Here is a 21,005-nt window from a genome sequence, read left to right as displayed (position 1 = left end):
TGAGAGGAGGGGTGTAACTAAGGCAAAAATCACATGGCAAAATCACCAATTAGTAACCCCCTCTCGGCACACACAAATAATTAGTAACCTTCTCTCAGAAACCTATGAGAACCTGCTGGATCCCACCTCTGCCCAGAGCCCATACTGTTTTAAGTTTATGTGATTGAGATTGTTATGGTTTTATGATTGTATGATGTTTTATGTTGTTTTATCTGAGGTTTTATCTGAGATATTAAGCTGTACACCACCTAGAGCCCTTTGGGAATGGGCGGGATAGTAAGTTTGAGTTATAAATAAATAAATGTCCCATTTTAGCACATGCGCCATCAGCCATCACGCAGCGTGCCACACGTGGGTACCTGATAAAATCGACCTTTCCATTCAGCAAGACGATGCAGGCAGGATAATAAAATGAGAGTGGGTTGGTCACCAATGAAAGAGGCAAGAATTTGGCATTTCTGTCATCAATTTCATGTTGCTTCTTGATAAAGCCAGCCCTGCAAGAAGGAAGGAATTAATTATAAATGAAATGTTCTCTTTAGTACAACTATTATGGGGTGGCTAGACCTGCTTTTCAACTGGTCTCCTGCATTCATTCATTCATTCACTCATTCGTTCATTTGTTGGTTCATTCATTGGTTCATTCATTAGATATTTACATCCTACTCCCCCTCCCAATGGAAATCCACTTAAAGCATCATTCTCCCCTTCTCCATTTTATCCTGACAAGAATAACTCTGCCAGGTAATTTAGGCTGAGAGAGAGTGGTTGATTCAAGGTCACCCAGAAAGCTTCCAAGGTCGAGCAGGGATTTGAACCTGAGTCACCAAAATCCTAGCCCACGTTCTAACCATTACACCACGCTGGCTCTGGTTCCACCCTGCCCTTTTCCATGGTTATTAACTGAGGCATTTGTGCCTCATCCCCAGAATGGCCAAACTTTAGGTGGCAGTAGAGGTTCAAGCCTGATTTCTGCTTCCCCCAATCACAGCAAGCCACAGTGATTCGAGGTGGGGACAAGTTCCAGATCAACGCCAATCAGCTGGTGGTGGGTGACCTCGTGGAGATCAAAGGAGGAGACCGAGTCCCAGCAGACATCAGGATTATCACCGCGCAAGGCTGCAAGGTACCTGAGACACACGTGTGGGGAAATGAGTAACTACCCACATCGTCTCATAGGTGGCAGAAGATGGACCACCACTGACCTCTACTGGAGAACACTATTACCCTGTTGCAATACTTGGGGGTTTGTGCAGCCAATACAATACCATATGCCTTCCAGGATAAAGATCAAAGTGCAACAGAAGTTGCAACACACATGACCATAGTTAGAAGTAAAAGTACAAATACCTTTATTGGCATGAAATTGAAATGTGCATATAGTCGGAAACATTTATGGGTTAAGATGCTACAAGTTAGGGTTAAAGTTGATGCTATAAAAACATAAAATTGGTGATTATGTTATATTCTTATTCATGGGCCCTAATACTATCAGGATCCATTATTTCGCATTAGGAGGGTTTCGTAAGGGCGCGGGCGATGCTTTAAGATATGACTGTTGTTTTAATTATATGTATGTTTTTAGCTGATGTTTTATCTGTACACCGCCCTGAGCCCTTCGGGGATAGGGCGGTATACTAAATTATTATTATGATGATGATGGTGATGGTGATGGTGATGGTGATGGTGATGGTGATAATGCATACAAGTCTTCACTTTAAAATTTTTAAGATTTGATCATTACATTTTTTATTTTTTAAATCTGTGAAAAGTATTGAGCTTGCTAGTTGTGGATCTCTATCAGACAGGTTGAGAGCCAGTGGTTTCTTTTTGCTTCCAATTGCATCGTCTTGAGCCGCAGGGGCAATAAGTTTCTCCCGTAAGTCCTTATAAAGCTGACTGTCAAAGAGTATGTGGGAGGTAAGAGTCTGGCATTTCTCCCTCGTGTGCACAAAGTTGCACGGAGTATGACACAGGGAGGAATCTCCTAGAAAGGACAGATGATGGGAAGGAGTTCAACATGGCCATCATAACGACACTTCTGTGTGTGGGTGATTCTAGATCAGAAAGATAAGATAAACTGGAATTGGAATTAAACTGGATGCCTAAGTATTGGGGAGAACAAATTCTTGGGTCGTGTGGAAATCATGTTGCAATTTTCAGGATCAGGTCGCAGTTCAAAATAGTGCCTGTTCTTCTTTAGTGTCAGAGAACTGTGTTTAAGCGCCGTTTTCATCAAAATCATCATGCCCTCCAGTATCAAACATAGAATTTTGCATGTATAGCATTTATATTGCCCTAGACGGCTCTTGTTAGCCTGTTAGCAAGACTTGCCTTTGTGTAAAGTCGTGCCCACCTGGGCGCAACTTTACACAAAGGCAAGGCTTACTAATAGCCGTCTGGGGCAATATAAATGCTATAAATGCCAAGTTCTATGTTTGATACTGCAGGGCATGATGTTTTGATGAAAGAGGTATTTAAATACGATTCTCTGACTCTAAAAGAGAATCAGAACAGGGGAATGGCAGGAACTAGGATTCGGCAGAGCATTCAACATAAAGAAGACCCAGGAAGATGTGGCGAATTGATTCATTCATCTCCTTGGTTCTTGACAAGATTTAAATATACACTTACACAGTAAAATACTTGAATATCTTCAAAGTACACACACATTTACTACTATTTACGATTATGTACACAAGAAAATTCTTTCAAACTCCAAAACAAAATTACATTACATGCATAAGACTTATCCCTCAGTCTCCATTTTTTTAACCTTTCAGTGTTGACTCAAAATATGTCCTTATATATACATGAACAGTATAAACCCAACATTCTGGGATACTGCAGATTCTTAGGTTTAAGATAAATTTAATTCAAGCTAGTCATCTCCTGGGTTGGGGCCTGACCTCATCATGACTTCGCAGGCTTGAAATAATTCTAGTACTCACCGAGCCTCAAATATTCAACAAATTCACAGTTTTCAACTGGGACCATGATCTTGAACAGAATCTCTAGCCCAGGGGTGTCCAACTCTGGCACTTCAGATGTTCATGGACTACAAAGCATGCCAGCAGGGGGTGATGGGAATTGTAGTCCATGAACATCTGAAGCGCCAGAGTTGGACACCTCTGCTCTAGCTGTCATGTAAATGTCCTTGCCTTTTCTGAGCTTTGCTCTCTGAACAACATGGACAGGGCTACTTCCAAATGGCTAACCCCACATAGCTCTATTTCAAAGAGCATGCTACATGTACAAATTTCCTTATGTCTTTCTCTCTCTCAGGTCGATAATTCCTCTTTGACTGGGGAATCAGAGCCCCAGACCAGATCACCAGAGTGCACCCATGAGAGCCCCCTGGAAACTAGGAACATTGCCTTCTTCTCCACTATGTGCCTGGAAGGTAAGCTGGAAAGGTCTTCTGTGTTGAGATGAAACTGGGGAAGGCCCATTTGCCGCCTCCAGCCAACCTCTGAGAAACAATTTGAAGGTTTTCGGCACCTTGTTCCCACTTATTTCTGCTGATTCATGTCACTGAAATGGAATTGCATGAGCCAACATAATGACCACAGTGTTAGCTCTGGGAGATGCAGCCATCTACACGTGCCTTCACAAGAGGTTACATTTCACATAAGTAGCCATATTGTTTCCTCATGACTTTCCAGGCACAGCCACTGCCATCATAATCAATACTGGAGACCGCACCATCATTGGGCGCATTGCCAGCCTGGCCTCGGGTGTGGAGAACGAAAAAACACCCATCGCTATTGAGATTGAGCACTTTGTTGACATCATCGCCGGCCTGGCCATCTTCTTTGGTGCCACCTTCTTTGTGGTTGCTATGGTGATTGGCTACCCCTTCCTCAAAGCCATGGTTTTCTTCATGGCCATTGTGGTGGCTTATGTTCCTGAGGGCCTCCTGGCAACTGTAACCGTGAGTAACCGTACTTTCTAGTCAACATACATTCTACTGCCCTGACATTCTGCCTCATCCCAATATTCTTTTAAGGACATCCCAGTTGCAATGAGCACTAGTCTGAACCATTCTAGTATTCCAGCGCCTGATTCAGTGCAAACAAATGAAAGTGGACTGATTCAAGGTAGATATGCTGGGTTATGGTGTAATAAGACTGCCATCTTTGTTTCTGGCAGAAGAGTAAGGTTGCCATCTTTGTTTCTGGCAGAAGACTAGAGTTGCCATCTTTGTTTCTGGCAAGAGAGTAGGATTGCTATCTTTGTCTCTGTCAGGGCTCCAGTAAGGATAGAAGCCAGTAAGAAGTATAAATTTTTTAAATATTTTTATTAATTTTCAAAATTAAAATACATGAAAATAAAGGAAAAAGGAAAAAAACAAATCATAACAATATTGAGTAATCAGAAGCTAACCATAAGTTCTCCCATTCTTCAATAAGGGAATTATACAATAAAAAAAGAGAAGAACCCTGGCTAATTCATTCTATTATTTCAATTCATTACCATACTAATAAAAAAAGAGAAAATTAAACAGACCATTATTGTATCTCTTCCCCACTAATACAATAGGATGGAGATTCGTATGTAGCTACAAACTAAATTAAAATCTTATCTAACTGCAGAGTGTACTAACATCCCCTCCCCTGCTTCTAACTACTCTCTGCACTTAACCCCTCCCCAGACCTCCCCAACAGCTTATCCATTTAAAATTATTGTATCAACTCCCAAACTCCTCGTAATTTATCCTTAAAAAATTATCAATTCTAATTACTATACCAGTGACGGCGAACCTTTTTAAGACCGAGTGCCCAAATTGCAACCCAAACCCCACTTATTTATCGCAAAGTGCCAACCCAGCAATTTAACCTGAATGCTGAGGTTTTAGTTTGAAAAAAAAGGTTGGCTCCCTCTTCCTCTGCCCCACCGGCTTGAGCAGGGGCCAGCCTGCTCTAGCCTCCAGCAAGTCCTGCGCGCACCACTCTGTGCCTCTCTAGCATCTCTGCCTCCTCTGTGCCCCCCCCCCTCGGGCAGCAGTCACCCGGAGCACAGGCACCAGGCCCGCCAGCCAAGTCCTCCCTGCTCACCGCGGTATGCGCACCTCGTGCTCAATGACTCAGGCCAGCCTAGATGTGTGTGGGGAGGGAGTGATTTTCCGCCCCCCACATGACGAACTCTGTGTGTGTGTGCCCACAGAGAGGGCTCCGAGTGCCACCTCTGGCACCCATGCCATAGGTTCGCCATCACTGTACTATACTGTTACCTAATGTCTAATGATTAAAATCAGTTCTTTGTTTATTTCAAACAGTCTGATCTTGTTCTAAAATATCTGTTGTTTCACATCTGTAAAGAGAGAGAAGTATAAATTCAACAACTGAAACTTTCCCCTTTAAGTGCAAAAAGTCCAAATGCATTTTTTTGCTATAAGCATAAGTCAGTTTAAGCTCCTACTGGATTCAGTTGAAGCTTTGTAAATCTCTTTCTCTTATTTTGCTTGGCCAGGTTTGTCTTTCCCTTACAGCCAAACGCTTGGCCCGGAAAAACTGTGTGGTAAAGAACTTGGAAGCCGTAGAGACACTTGGTTCTACATCTGTCATCTGCTCAGACAAAACGGGAACCCTCACCCAGAACCGTATGACTGTCTCTCACCTTTGGTTTGACAACCAGATCCACACAGCAGATACCACAGAGGACCAGTCAGGTACGGAATTACCTAATAGCCACATTACATGCCTGGAAAGCTTGGAAGATAGAAAGCTTGGAAGATAGAAAGCTTGGGAGATAGAAGATAGAAAGCTTGGGAGATGTTAGGATTAGGCTTGGTCAGTACCCTAGAAATTCGGTAAAATTCGGATTTTGATTTATTTGGGCATAAAATTATCTGTATGTACGAATAAGACAAATAACATATTTGGATGTACCCAAATATTCTGGTATACCCGAAAAATTCGGGTCCATCTGATTTTTTTTTGTATTTTTGGTGTTTTTTGCATTTGTGCCTGAAGGGGTTGCATTTTAAAGACAGTGGCATCTAAATTTCAGGGTCTCATCCAAAGACTGTTCTGATGATACCATCTGAGCTTGGTGAAGTTTGGTTCAGGGGGTCCAAAGTTATGGATCCCCAAAAGGGGTGCCCCATACCCCATTTTCAATGGGAGCTTACAGGAAATGGGGGTTCACAGGCGCCCCCACCCCAACCCATTGCAGCAACGTGACTGTCCTGTCTCCCTTTTATTCTCACAATCACCCTGCAACAGAGGTGGGATCCAGCAGGTTCTCACAGGTTCCCGAGAGTAGGTTACTAATTATTTGTGTGTGTCGAGAGGGGGTTACTAATTGGTGATTTTGCCACGTGATTTTTGCCTTAGTTACGCCCCTCCTCTCAGCAGTAGCGGGCAGAACTTGAAACAGTCTAGCAGGAGGTGCACCGGCGTGCATGGCAGCCTGCGCCTGCGTGCATTGGTTTCCCGCTCAAGGACTGGCGCAGTGGCTGCATCCTTGCCACAGCCCTGCCCAGGAATGCCCCGCCCCTGGAATGCCCAGCCACGCCCCTGGAATTCCCCGTCCAGCCCCATTGGCGCTACACCACAGTTTGAATCCCACCACCATGGGAACCTGTTACTAACATTTTTGGATCCCACCACTGCCCTGCAAGGTTGGCAAAGTGGAGAGTGACTGCCCCAAGATCCCCCAGTAAACTTCATCACTGGGGTGGAGATTCAAACTGGGGTTTCCCTAGCTCTTGACAGGCACGCAAACCCCTGCATCACACCAGCTGACTAAACTGACCACAGCTTCTCAGAGAGGGCCTGACCCACTGTCAGCTACGAGCAAACAAGCTGTGAGTGCCTCAAATTCATATGGGTCTCTCTCTTTCTCTCACCACTTTTCAGGTCAGAGTTTCGATCAGTCATCTGAGACATGGAGAGCTCTGTGCAAGGTGGTCAGCCTCTGCAACCGTGCTTTTTTCAAGTCAGGCCAAGACAACGTACCTGTGCCAAGGGTAATGAAGGCTGTGGGCACGTGTAGATGTTTTATGATTATCAAGGGTCTGCTCTGAAAGCCCTCTGATGTAACTTTGTGTGTGACTTTGGTCAGGGTTACTGGAAGTCTGCTCATGTTGATATTATGCTGAAGAGCTTCTTTTGTAGAATGGTCATCTTCAGGGACAACAGTGTAATCTCTGGCCTGTGGGTGGTGCTAGTGAGCACCAAAAATAAGTGTTCGGATGCTCCACTGTTGATGAAGAAGAAGAAGATGGTTTTGGATTTATATCCCACCTTCCTCTCCTGTAAGGAGACTCAAGGTGGCCTACAAGCTCCTTTCCCTTCCTCTCCCCGCAACAGACACCTTGTGAGGTAGAAGGGGCTGAGAGAGTTCAGAGAGAACTGTGACTAGCCCAAGGTGACCCAGCAGGAATGTAGGAGTGTGGAAACACATCTGGCTCACCAGATAAGCCTCTGCCACTCTGGTGGAGGAGTGGGGAATTCCATATTAGGAGCTCCTAAAAAAACCTGAAATGGGGGGGGGGATTCATATCAGATCTGAGCTGTAAGAGCAGGAGGATTGAAGACTCCCCCATGTATTGTTTTCCCCATCTGTGCCACAGGAGTCACTGCTTGCACCATGGGGCAAGCCATGGCGCATCCATATCTTAGGCTGTGTATGGGGAAGGCATCCTTTCCATGCTCAGTGGCACGGCTGTCTCCAGTCATTGTTGCCAGTTCTTTGTCTGGAGATGATACCCGATATCATCTTGAAAGACAATATAGACCAAGGTCCACCTACTGGAAGGAAGAAGATAGGCACACAAGGCTGGAGTCTAGGTCTGTGAGCCTCATAACATGATCCAGTCATTTCAGAAATGAAGCACATACCAGTGGCGTAGCACCAAGGGGATGGGGGGCATGATACACCGGGCGCATGCTAGTGCGGGGGCGTGGTGATGGCGTTCTGGGCCGGGGGCACAGAGCGCACATGTGCCCCAGGCACAGTTCCCTCTTGGTACGGCTCTGGCACATACATTTTACTTATGTGGCTTATGAGTTCCTACATATGGGATTGCCCTTGAGCCTTGCCCAAGGCTTCTGGGGTGAGGCAGGATTTCCTCTTAAATGTGGCTGCATCTCCTCATTCCTGGTTCCATTTCTCCCCCTTGGCCTTCTAACCCCAGCGGATTGTGATCGGAGACGCCTCGGAAACAGCCTTGGTGAAGTTCTCTGAGATCACCCTTGGCAATGTGATGGAGTACCGGGAGCGTTTCAAAAAAGCCTGCGAGATCCCCTTCAACTCAACCAACAAGTTCCAGGTCAGCAAATCTGCATCTCATCCCCAGGGCTCCAGAGAGCAGAATCCTCTACTGTCTCCGATGGAGACTCTTCTTTATTTCGCTCATGGTTAACGGAGGAAAGAGAGGGAGAACAGCTTCCAAATGAAACTGCCTACTGCTTGCCTGAGACCCGCTCTGCTGTTCCCTTGAGTCTTTGGAAGCTGGGTAGCTTGAGACGCTGATAACTGAACCAGGGACATTCTGCCTGCAATGCCTCTGCTGTCTCACTGAGCTAAGGATAGTAAACTAGTTAGATCTGTCATACATTGGAATTCAAGAATCTTGGTCCTTTAAGAACCAGTTAAATTCTAGATCCGGGGTCTGCAACCTGCGGCTCTCCAGATGTTCGTGGACTACAATTCCCATCAGCCCCTGCCAGCATGGCCAAGTGGCAGGGTTGATGGGAATTGTGGTCCATGAACATCTGGAGAGCCGCAGGTTGCAGACCCCTGTTCTCGATCCAGTAGTTTAGCAGATTGCATAAAGTGTTAGCATGTTCAGCAAAGCTCATCTCTGTATGTGTCAGGAACACAATAACTCGGAGCCTTTTGTCTTTTCAAACTAGTATACCGGTACTATGTTTATTGTAGGAGCTCCATTTCTAGATAGCATTGAGTGAATATAGTTTTCTAATCTGGTCTAATGAACTAGGATGGAGAGAGATACAGGAACTGGGTCCTGTCCTCATGGAGAAGCGTGATTTTGAGTGGAGATGTAAGAAGAAGCAGGAAGGAAGGAAGTTTCCCTTAGAGAAGCAATCCGCAAAGGCAAAATGTCAGAGCAGTAAGAGAAAGGATGCCCAGTGCCTTGACCACTCTGTCTCTCCAACTCTATAGTCAAGTCCCTCACTGAAGTCTGAGGCTGGGCAAAGTCCTCATTTCCAACATGATAAGTCCCAAACTAGGATTTCCATTTTCTGACTATGGCCCCTTCCGCACACACAAAATAATGCATTTTCAAACCACTTTCACAACTGTTTGCAAGTGGATTTTGCTATTCCGCACAGCTTCAAAGAGCACTGAAAGCAGTTTGAAAGTGCATTATTCTGCATGTGCGGAATGAGCCTTAGAGATGCAAAAGAAGATCTAAAGGTAGAGTTATCCAATCCTCATGGTTCCTCTCCTCTCCCTTCTATAGCTGTCCATCCATGAGCTAGATGACCCTCGAGATCAGCGCTACCTGCTGGTGATGAAGGGCGCTCCCGAGCGCATCCTGGAACGTTGCTCCACCATCATGATCAAAGGCCAAGAGTTGCCCCTGGATGAGCAGTGGAAGGAAGCTTTCCAAACAGCTTACATGGATCTCGGCGGTCTGGGCGAGCGTGTTTTAGGTAAGCTGGAACAACGCCGTGCTGAATCTGGCATCTTGTAAAGACAAAGCACGGAACAATGGGAACCTGGGGTCCTGACAAGCTCCGGACAAGAGTGTGTAACCTACAGCTCTGGAGCCACATGTGACTCTTTTGCCCTTCTATGGTGGCCCATCCCTACTGCCCCTCAGCCAATAGGCCCACCAGCACTTGCATCTTCAGAGTCTAGGAGGCAGCCAACCCTGTTGCAACCAACAATGCAGGGGAGAGTTGGCAGATAACAGACAGCCAAGGAGGCAGGGTGGAGCAGAAAACGTGGCCAGGCCCAGTGGCCAATGCCCATGCAGCTGGCCAGGCTCAATTGTAGGGGCAGGGCAACTAGCCAGTAACAGTCAGGAGAGCGCCAGAGTGAGGGGAAACCATTCAGAGGGACATGGCAGGAGCAACCAGGGGTGTAAAGCCCATTGGGCAAGGTGGGCAGCTGCCCAGGGCACCACCTTGGGGGGGCATCAAAATGCAGGGTTCGTTTTGGGGTATTTTTAGTGGTTTTCCATTTTTGGCCTGCAGGGGGCGCAGTTTTTAGGCTAGCGGCACCAAAATTTCAGCATATCATCAGGAGACTGTTCTTATGCTACCTCCAAGTTTGGTGAGGTTTGGTTCAGGGAGTCCAAAGTTATGGACTCCCAAAGGGGGTGCCCCCATCCCCCATTGTTTCCAATGGGAGCTAATAGGAGATGGGGCTACAGTTTTGAGGGTCCATAACTTTGGCCCCCCTGAACCAAACTGCACCAAACCTGGGGGGGTATCATTAGGGCAGTGTTCTGATGAGACCATGAAAGTTTTGAGACTGTGCCTTCAGAAATGTGCCCCCCCCCCAGCCTGCAACCCCCATTGACAGCAATGCAGAAAACCCAATGCAGAACAAAGATTCTTGGGCAAATTTCTGGGATGTTCCTGCAGGGGGTGCATTTTTGGACGTATCAGCACCAAAATTTCAGGGTATCATCTGGATACTGTCATGATGCCACCACCACCACCCAAAGTTGCTGTCAATGGGGGGGGGGGCATCCAACTCAGGTTTTGCCCAGGGCTACAGTTTGCCTCATTATGACCCTGGGAGCAACTCAGTTGAGAGGCATCAGGGACAGCTTTGGGATTGGCTAGGAGGGAACAGGAGAGCATAAATGAGAGGGGGAAAGACACCAAAGGGGAAGAAGAAAGAGGAAGAGAGAAAAAGAGAGGGTGAGAGAAGCACACATGGAAGAAAGGGAAGGAGGGAGAAAAAGCAAAGATAAGCAGAGGTTATAAGCAGAGGTTATCTACTTCTAGAGTCTAGTAGGAGAGAAGGGCCAGTAGCCAAATAATGGACTCCTCCCGCCACACCAAGTCTTGTAAGGTCGATTCCGCACTTGGGTTATCGACCTAAGTTCAAGCTGCGTTCGACCTAAGTGCTCCGCACAACCACTGGGATCGACATGGTTTTGTACCAGCTTCGCCCCGTGTAACGGTCAAATTTCCGACTCCAGTTGGGAACTACTACTTTTTCAGGGAACCACTCTCAAACTCAGCTCGATTCCAGGAAAGTGCGGAATCTCTGGTGCCAGGAGTCCCACATTCAGCCAATCACAGCTGAGTGTTTCGGGCATGCGTACAGCTGGCCAATCAAAAAACGCCACCATCCCTTCATTCCTGTGGCAGTTTTTTTTATAACGTGTGTGGGGATAGATGGAACATGGCCATAGAATAGTAGCCAATCGCGGCAAAGAGGCACAGGATGATTCCGCCCTCCAAGCTGGAATCAAGCTGGTTGCAATGGGGAACAACAGTGGCTTCAACCTAGGTTAGTACCCTTCTCAGGGAACTGGGTCGAACCTATTTTACTTGTGTGCGGAATTGCCCTAAGAGAATGAGAACAAGGGAATCCACACCCAGGCAGCCTCAGGAGGCACTCCACAGGCACCCTTCCCTAATTTTGACTTAATAGGCTGTGTATGTTATAAGGCTAAAATATATTTTGTGGCTCCAAATTCTGCTTGGGGCGGAGGGGGCAAAATGGGTGCTTTTGTTAGTGAAGGCTGCCAGCCCTTGCCTGAGGATAAGGATACATACAAGTTGAGCATGAAAGGCCAAGCAACTGTGGTGTCTGGTGTGGAAATGTGGGGGGACTGTGTTGTTTTATGAACCGAAGCACGGTGCTCTCCCCTTGATTTGCTTTTTTCTCTCTCGACTGCAGGGTTCTGCCACCTGTACCTCCCCCAGAGTGAGTTCCCGCGTGGTTACCACTTTGACAGCGACGAGATGAACTTCCCCACAAGTGGGCTTTGCTTCGCAGGCCTCATCTCCATGATAGACCCACCAAGAGCCACTGTGCCCGATGCCGTCATGAAGTGTCGCACTGCAGGTATCCGGGTATGTTCCGGGATCATCTGGGGTACTCTGGCAGACAGGATAGTCAGTGCCATGCAAGGTGGATGGGCTCAGTGAAAAGAACGGTTATTACTGATTTTATTTTCATTTTTATTCGGCAAGATTTAAGTTACTCAGAGGATCTATAGAAGGGGTCCCAACTTGGCACCCTGGCATCCACCAGTACTGTCCCTGTCATCCACCAAGTATTTTTAGAAAGTGGGTGGGGCCAGGTGGGCCTTGTGGCAAGCAAGGCTTTTGATTGGCTATGCAATTTGTTTAAAACATCACTTTGGCAGCAGCTGCCACAACATCTATACTGTGTCACTGAAGGTAAGCAGCTGCCATTTTGTGGCTGGTGCGGCAGCCATTTTGTGGCTGGTGCGGCAGCCATTTTGTGGCTGTACCCACGATACTTCATCAGAATTCCACAGGCCTAAAAAGGTTAGAGTCTACAGACGTTTCACATGTGGAAGGGGCGTTTGATATCTCTGAACCTTCTTGGCAACGCAAATCCTTCAGCATACATTTACCAGTCATCAATATTGAACAGGTAATGTATTTTGGCTGTAATCTTTCCCCCTGCTTCATCTGTCCCTTCCTTTTCCAGGTGATCATGGTGACAGGTGACCATCCCATCACTGCCAAGGCCATCGCTGCCAGTGTGGGCATCATCTCAGAAGGCAGCGAAACTGTTGAAGACATTGCCACCCGCTTGCGCATCCCCGTGGAGCAGGTCAACAAGCGGTGAGTGTCTGAGAGCCAGCGTAGTGTCATGGTTAAGAACAGGTGGATTCTAATCTGGAGAACCGGGTTTGATTCTCCACTCCTCCACCTGAGTGACAGAGGCTTATCTGGTGATCCAGATGTGTTTCTGCACTCCTACATTCCTGCTGGGTGACCTTCATCTAGTCACAATTCTCTCTGAACTCTCTCAGCCCAACCTACCTCACAAGGTGTCTGTTGTGAGGAGAGGAAGGGAAAGGAGCTTGTAAGCCACCTTGAGTCTCCTTACAGAAGAGAAAGGTGGGTATAAATCCAAACTCTTCTTCTCTTGAGGAGCAGCAGTGGCGCAGTGGTTAAGAGCAGGCGCGTTCTAATCTGGAAAACCGGGTTTGATTCCCTGCTCTGCCACTTGAACTGTGGAGGCTTATCTGGGGAACTAGAGTAGCCTGTGCACTCCAGCACATGCCAGCTGGGTGACCTTGGGCTAGTCACAGTTCTTCGGAGCTCCCTCAGCCCCACCCACCTCACAAGGTGTTTGTTGTGGTGGGGAGTAGAAGGGAAAGGAGTCTGTAAGCCCCTTTGAGTCTTCTTACAGGAGAAAAAGCAGGAATATAAATCCAAACTGTTCTTCTTCAATTGCATTTCTCAAATAATGGAAACTGTCACAAAAATTTTATACTGTGCCATAAGATTGCACCCCTAGAAGCTTTTTGCTTTGTTTCTGTTTTATTATTTTATCTTTTTTTCTAGCTATGTTTTGTTTTATCTGGACTGGATGTTAATTAGCTGAACTGTTTATTTGTCTGTTGTGCCAATAAAGGGCTGTGACTGTTGGAAACAAAAATCTTTGCCTTTCTCCTCCAGGGAGGCCCGAGCATGTGTAGTGAATGGGGGCCAGCTGAAAGACATGGAGACCGAGGAGCTGGTGGAGATCCTCAAGATGCACCCAGAGATGGTCTTTGCTCGCACTTCTCCACAGCAAAAGCTCATCATTGTGGAAAGCTGCCAGAAACTGGTAAGGGCCACCAAACCCGAGGAAGAGTTTGGCAGGGGTAATGCACACAAAGCTTCCTCATACAGACTCAGACTATTGGTCTAGCGCAGAGGTCTCCAACCCATGGCTCCAGAGCCGCATGCGGCTCTTTCAGCCTTATACTGCGGCTCTGCGTGGCCTGGAGGTCGGAGGGTAGCATGGGCGTGTCCCTCCAGAGCAGTGCTGGAACGAAAGGTGAGTGGAGGGGCCGAACCGGAGGCGGATCCGTGTGGAGCCGCCTCTCCGGCTCAGTAGATCTTTGGGGCCGTGGAAAACGGGTCCAAACGGCTCTTTGCAGAGGTGGGATCCAGCAGGTTCTCACAGGTTCCCGAGAGTAGGTTACTAATTATTTGTGTGTGCCGAGAGGGGGTTACTAATTGGTGATTTTGCCACGTGATTTTTGCCTTAGTTACGCCCCTCCTCCGCTCCTCAGCAGTAGCATGCAGAACTTGAAGCAGTCTAGCAGGAGGTGCACCGGCGTGTGTGGCAGCCTGCGCCTGCATGCATTCGTTTCCTTGCCACAGCCTCGCCCAGCAATGCCCCGCCCCCAGAATGTCTGGCCATGCACCCGTCGTGCCCCGCCCAGTCCCATTGGCGCTACGCCACTGTTTGAATCCCACCACCATGGGAACCTGTTACTAAAATTTTTGGATCCCACCACTGGCTCTTTGAGTGGTAAAGGTTGCCAACCCCTGGTCTAGCATGAGTATTGTCTGCTCTGATTGTTAGTGCCTGTCAATTGTCAGTGCTTATGACCTGATCTTGTTAAATGGAGCCTGAAGCTGGGGCCTTTCGCATGCTAAACAGATGCACTACAACTGAGCAACAGAACCTTTGCAAGAAGACCATCGGGGTGGTGTGAGTCTGGAATGGAAGTATATTGGACAGGCAAATGACTGGACATCCCTTCTCTTGCCCTCTTCCTCCTCAGGGTGCCATCGTGGCGGTAACAGGAGATGGAGTCAATGATTCCCCTGCTCTGAAGAAGGCGGATATTGGGGTGGCCATGGGCATTGCTGGATCCGACGCGGCCAAGAACGCTGCCGACATGATCTTGCTGGACGATAATTTTGCCTCCATTGTCACGGGGGTTGAACAAGGTCTGTTATGGGGAGATCCAAGCCGGTGGGGGAAGCACCTTTTGGATTATCAATTTACCCTTGATTGCCAGAAAGCATTTAAACTGTTCAGTACAAATATGTGAAGAAGAGGAAGAAGAAAAGAGGAGGGGGGAGAGGAAGCAGGAGAGGGGGAGGAGGAGTTGTGGTTGTTGTTGGGGTGGTTGTTTGAATGTATTCTGTCTTTATCTCCTGTAAGGAGTCTCAAAGCAGCTTAGAAACTTCTTTTCCCATCCTGTCCCCACAATAGACACTTTGTGAGACAGGTAGGGCTTAGAAAGCTCTGAGAGAACTGTGACTAGCCCAGTCACCCAGCAGGCTTCACATTTAGTAGCAGGGAAACAAATCCAGTTCCCCAGATAAGAGTCCGCCATTCAAGTGGAGGAGTGCGGAGTCAAACCCACTTCTCCAGATTAGAGTCCAGGTTGGGTATGGGTTGAGCTTCATCTCTAAAGTCCTTTCTTCAACAATGGCCATCATGCACCCCAGCGGACAGGAGTCTGCTCCCACCTCAGAACAAAGAGAGGTCTCCTGTCTACATGCTTAAGACAATTCATGGGCTGAGCCCAAATGACAGGAGCTTGATTAGGCCTATGGCAAGATGGTCAACAGTGGGAGAATCTCATAATCGCAGAACCTTTGGCCACCTTGGACGTCCTGAGGACTTTGTGGTAAACTGACGTCTGAGGGGGGATATGATTGAAGTCTATAAAATTATGCATGGGGTAGAAAATGTCGACAGAGAGAAATTTTTCTCTCTTTCTCACAATACTAGAACCAGGGGGCATACATTGAAAATGCTTGGGGGAAGAATTAGGACTAATAAAAGGAAACACTTCTTCACGCAATGTGTGATTGGTGTTTGGAATATGCTGCCACAGGAGGTGGTGATGGCCACTAACCTGGATAGCCTTAAAAGGAGCTTGGATAGATTTATGGAGGAGAAGTCAATTTTATGGCTACCAATCTTGATCCTCTTTGATCTGAGGTTGCAAATGCCTTAACAGTCCAGGTACTCGAAGGCCATTGCTTTCACATCCTGCATGTGAGCTCCCAAAGGCACCTGGTGGGCCACTGCGAGTAGCAGAGAGCTGGACTAGATGGACTCTGGTCTGATCCAGCTGGCTTGTTCTTATGTTCTTATGTTCTTAAACTATCCACTTGCTGATAAGGATGATACCATTTCGTATACAGTAGCAAAGTATTGCTACAGCGCTCACAAAACATGGAAGGTTTTGGTTGGCAAGTCCATTAGCTAAATGATTTTATTGTACTGTTGCCATGCAATGTTATCTGTGCTGATGTTTTACTCTGCTGGTCTATGACTGTACTTAACAAAGGGCGTTTCCCCACTTACTCATAGCCCCCTAAGCCGTGCGCTACTCTCAGCGCGCGTCATTTCTGGCGCGCGCCCGGGCTTCCCCATTAAAAGGCGCCATTTTGAAGATCGCCAGGAATGACATGTGCTGAGGGGGCGCGACAGTGTCAGCGTCGGGGCAGCTGCGTTGTCGCCACCCCTGTAGTGGGGAGTGCCGGGGGACCCCACGCTACTTGGCTACAGTAGCGCGGGGCAGAAGGTAAGTGGGAAAACGCCCAAACTGAACTGAACAAAGAGGGCCTTTGTGAGTTGTTTTTTTTAAAGGTGGAAGAAAGGAGCTGGCTCAGCAAAGCAATTGGTTCGCTGCACTCATCTGTGTCTTCCTGTGCTCCAGGACGTCTGATCTTTGACAATCTCAAGAAGTCCATTGCCTACACCCTGACCAAGAACATCCCCGAGCTGACCCCGTATCTGATTTACATCACCGTCAGCGTCCCCCTTCCCCTCGGCTGCATCACTATCCTCTTTATCGAATTGTGCACAGACATTGTGAGTAGCAAGCAGTTTCTTTTCACTATTCCTATTTTTCCATCTGTTCAGATTCATTCCATGGGTGACACAGGCACTGATGGCATTGTACATGTTTGAAAATATGTACAACTTGAACAGGCACTGATGGCATTTGACATGTTTGAAAATATGTACAACTTGAACAGGCCAGTCAGTCAGTTTTATTACGGCCATTAGGCCAGCAAAAAAGAGTAGAGAAGAACAAGAAAAAGGAAGAACAATAAACAAAAGAAAAATCGAATTTGTACAGAAATCCATGGTATAAGTCTATACACAAAAAATATCATCAGCTTGTAGCATTATTACGGTCACCTTCATGTGGTCTGGCTCTTGGTCCTAACATGATTCTCTTCGCTTTATTATGTGCCAGCATTGTACAAAAATTTAGCTTACCGCTTGATGATATAAAAATGAAACCTTCGGGTCTTCCAGTAAAATTCTCACAAGAACTGAATCGGAATTAACTCTAGTTAAATTTCTGTACTGAATAAACAATGGATGAATTAAAGCCTCCCTTTCCCCTTTATGGAGTTCACAATGCAATAGAATATGTAATACAGAGTCCACTTCCCCTGAGTTACAAACACATAGTCTCCTATGTCATGGGATTTTTTGAAATCTGCCCATTAGATTGGCTGATGGAAAAGCGTCAAAACGGGCCCTGGAAAAGGCCCAGCGGCATTTCGTAGATGTTATATTGGACAGGTAAAGGGCAGCCGAGATACCTGTCCAAGATTTTAATGGTCTATAAACTTGAACAGGCACTGATGGCATTGTACATGTTTGAAAATATGTACAACTTGGACAGCAGAGAGATACGCAGTAAAAAGAACAGCTTCACAGTTGGAGAGCCCACTGGTGAACTGCCCTGCTAGCAGGTATTATACCCAGTAGGGGCAAAGCATGCAATAAATTTCAACACAGATCTGATTCGCCGGGAGAAATTACCTTGCTGGATATTCTTGGTATTATACAACCTGAATTTCTGATTGGATTGTTGTCTACCTGAATAGCAGCATTTGGTTTTATCGAGTCAGATTTCTGCAGCTTGTGGCTGCTTTTGCCTGGTCTGAAAACGAAACAATCTCCATTAAGAATTGAGGGCCCTTTCCCTCTTGCTCTTAGTTGTCTCATTGGTGATGGACTTTTGTTGCAAAGAAGGAAAGCTCTTACAGTTCATCCCCTCTCTGCCCATGTGCAGTTGATGCAGTCTTTAAATGACCAGTATTGTCACGACTGCTTTGCCGGTGCCTAGTACCCGAGAAGTGATTGCAAGAAACTGTTGCAAAATTAGCAGGGTTCAAGGGAAGACACAGAAGGTACACAGAGACACTAAATAGTAAGTCTCTGTTCAAAACTCTCAAAGATTTTTTTAACATTGTGCCTTTTTACAATTGGAGGTGGTAGCAGATGAAGGTAGCATCCATGAAGAAGCTCATTTTGGTGCATCCAAAGCATTTGCTGAATATTTAGTTCCTTCCTGCTGACTGCCAGGTGGACCTTAGCAGGTTCTCAAGCATGGCTAGTTGGCACCTCAGCAGACTTCCCTTGGTGATATTCTTACTGGGACAGAGATGGTGCAGCCACCTACCCCCTTGGACTTCAGTTTTCTCCCTTTCCTAACTTAACTAAGGTTTCTTTCTCCTCTCATCTCTTAGTTCCCCTCTGTTTCCCTGGCCTACGAAAAGGCGGAGAGTGACATCATGCATCTGAAACCCCGCAACCCTCGACGGGACCGTCTGGTCAATGAAGCACTGGCCGTCTATTCCTACTTCCAAATTGGTGTGCATTATTTATTGTATTCATTTTATTAAATTTCTATCCCACCCTTCCTAACCTCAGGGTGGCATGCATACATATTTAAAAGCATTTATGAACATTGATATATCCAACTAACTAACATCTTACCAATAAAATAGAAACTCAGATGGGAAGTAACAACATAAACTTATGAAAACCAATTATCCCACATCGATACAGGCCCCCTTTTTCAGAAGGACCATCCGAGCATGGGCGAAAGGTTGACAAGAGGGGGGGCACAGAGTGGATATTTGTGGTCTCAGCCAAAAGCCCAGTGGAACATCTCTGCCTTACAGGCCCTGCGAAACTATTTAGGGTCCCTCAATGCCCTTTTGTCTGCTAACAGAGAGCTCCACCAGGCTGGAGCCAGGGCAGAGAAAACCCATGGCTCTAGTTGAGGTCCAGCTAATGTCCTTGGGGTCAGGAACCACAAGGAGATTTCTATCAGAGGACCAGAGCGTCCTCCACCGACAATATGGAATGATGCAGTTCGTAGATACAAGGGTCCCAGACTACTCAGAGCCTTAAAGAAGAAAAGTTTGGATTTATATCCCACCTTTCTCTCCTGTAAGGAGACTCAAGGTGGCTTACAAGCTATTTTCCCTTCCTCTACCCTCAACAGACACTGTGTGAGGTAGGTGGGGCTGAGAGAGTTCTGAAGAACTGTGACTAGCCCAAGGTCACCAAGAACCTTGAACCTGATTTGGAGTTCCACCAGCAGCCAATGGAAAAGCACTGAAGGAACTAGAATGGGCAGTGGGGATGAAAAAAAAAGGTTTTTGATTGTGGTGGGTTTTACAGGCTGTGTGGCCGTGGTCTTGTAGATCTTGTTCCTAATGTTTCGCCTGCATCTGTGGCTGGCATCTTCAGAGGTGTATCACAGAGAAAAGTCTGCTTCAATATGTGTGAAACAGACTTTTCAAGTGTGAAACAGTCTTTTCTCTACGATGCACCTCTGAAGATGGCAGCCACAGATGCAGGCGAAATGTTGGGAACAAGATCTACCAGACCACAGCCACGCAGCCCAGAAAACCCACCACAGCCAGTTGAATCCGGCCGTGAAAGCCTTCGACAATACAATATTGTTTTTGTTGGGCATTTGTCCCCAGTGTTGGAGGAAAGGAAGTAGAGCTTGTGTGTGTAAAGTTCCGTCAAGTTGTGGATGATTTATAACAACTCCATAGAGCAGTGGTGGCGAACCTATGGCACGGGTGCCAGAGGTGGCACTCAGAGCCCTCTCTGTGGGCACGCATGCACAGAGTTTGTCATGTGGGGGGACTTGCTTCTGAGTAAACCCTCCTGAAATGGTGAGTCACCCATTCGGGCATTGTATTGCTGTTTCAAAGCAAAGCCACACCCACTACCACCTCTCCTCGCTTATTCCTGAGCACCAGCATCTCGGAGCCAACCGTTTTTTCTAAACTAAAACCTCAGTATTCATGTTAAATTGCTGTGTTGGCACTTTGCGATAAATAAGTGGGTTTTGGGTTGCAGTTTGGGCACTCGGTCTCAAAAAGGTTCGCCATCACTGCCATAGAGTTTCCAAGGCAAAGAGATGTTCAAAGGTGGTTTGCCAATGCTGCCTCTGCATGGGCTGAGACAGTTCTGAGAGAGCTGTGACTGGCTGAAAGGTCACCCAGATGGTTTTCCAGTTTAGAGTCCACCTCTTCTTAACCACTGCACCAGGCTGGCTTGGAAGTAAGTCTTCGGTGTCTTCTTAATATGTTTCTAAGGGCCAAAATACCCTGAGCTGGATAACCTAGGGCAGTGGTGGCGAACCTATGGCACGGGTGCCAGAGGCGGCACTCAGAGCCCTCTTTGTGGGCACGCGCACACAGAGTTCGTCATGTAGGGGGTGGAAAATCACCCCACACACACACACACACACACACACACACACACATCTAGGCTGGCCTGGGCCACTGAGCACAATGTGCGCACACCGCAGTGAGCAGGAAGGACTCAGCTGGCGGGCCTGGTGCCTGTGTTCCAGGTGGCTGCTGCCTGGGGGAGGGGGCGCAGAGGAAGCAGAGATGCTAGAGAGGCACAGAGCGATGTGTGTGGGACTTGCTGGAGACTACAGCAGGCTGGCCCCTGCTCGAGCGGGTGGGGCGGAGGTAGAGAGAGCCAACCGGTTTTTTCTAAACTAAAACCTCAGCATCCAGGTTAAATTGCCGGGTTGGCACTTTGTGATAAATAAGTGGGGTTTGGGTTGCAATTTGGGCACTCGGTTTCAAAAAGGTTTGCCATCACTGGCCTAGGGTAGGTCAATCACATCAGATCTCAGAAGCTAAGTAGGGTCAGCCCTAGTTAGCACTTGGATGGAAGGCCACCAAGGAATACCAGGATTGCTGCACAATGGCATGCAATGGCAAAACACCTCTGATGGTCTTTGCCTTGAAAATCCCACAGGGTCACGATAAGTT

At 47.2% G+C, this 21,005-nt stretch overlaps 1 protein-coding gene across 1 annotated transcript in view; it reads left to right on the top strand.

Annotated features, from left to right (window-relative positions):
- Positions 1–21,005, top strand: part of ATP4A (ATPase H+/K+ transporting subunit alpha) — a 43,741-nt gene that overhangs the window by 14,972 nt on the left and 7,764 nt on the right. The window contains exons 6-18 of the mRNA XM_048500545.1: positions 992–1,126; positions 3,286–3,403; positions 3,666–3,934; positions 5,473–5,671; positions 6,864–6,973; positions 8,144–8,278; positions 9,437–9,629; positions 11,842–12,017; positions 12,625–12,761; positions 13,605–13,755; positions 14,705–14,873; positions 16,604–16,758; positions 18,438–18,561. Of these exons, the coding sequence (XP_048356502.1) occupies positions 992–1,126; positions 3,286–3,403; positions 3,666–3,934; positions 5,473–5,671; positions 6,864–6,973; positions 8,144–8,278; positions 9,437–9,629; positions 11,842–12,017; positions 12,625–12,761; positions 13,605–13,755; positions 14,705–14,873; positions 16,604–16,758; positions 18,438–18,561 (2,071 nt within the window). The remainder of the gene's footprint in view (positions 1–991; positions 1,127–3,285; positions 3,404–3,665; positions 3,935–5,472; positions 5,672–6,863; positions 6,974–8,143; positions 8,279–9,436; positions 9,630–11,841; positions 12,018–12,624; positions 12,762–13,604; positions 13,756–14,704; positions 14,874–16,603; positions 16,759–18,437; positions 18,562–21,005) is intronic.

This window comes from Sphaerodactylus townsendi, linkage group LG06 (assembly GCF_021028975.2).
Source record: "Sphaerodactylus townsendi isolate TG3544 linkage group LG06, MPM_Stown_v2.3, whole genome shotgun sequence".
In the NCBI taxonomy this organism is placed as follows: Eukaryota; Metazoa; Chordata; class Lepidosauria; order Squamata; family Sphaerodactylidae; genus Sphaerodactylus; species Sphaerodactylus townsendi.
Note: the sequence above shows the minus strand (reverse complement) of the source record. Positions and strands in the feature narration are given on the sequence as shown.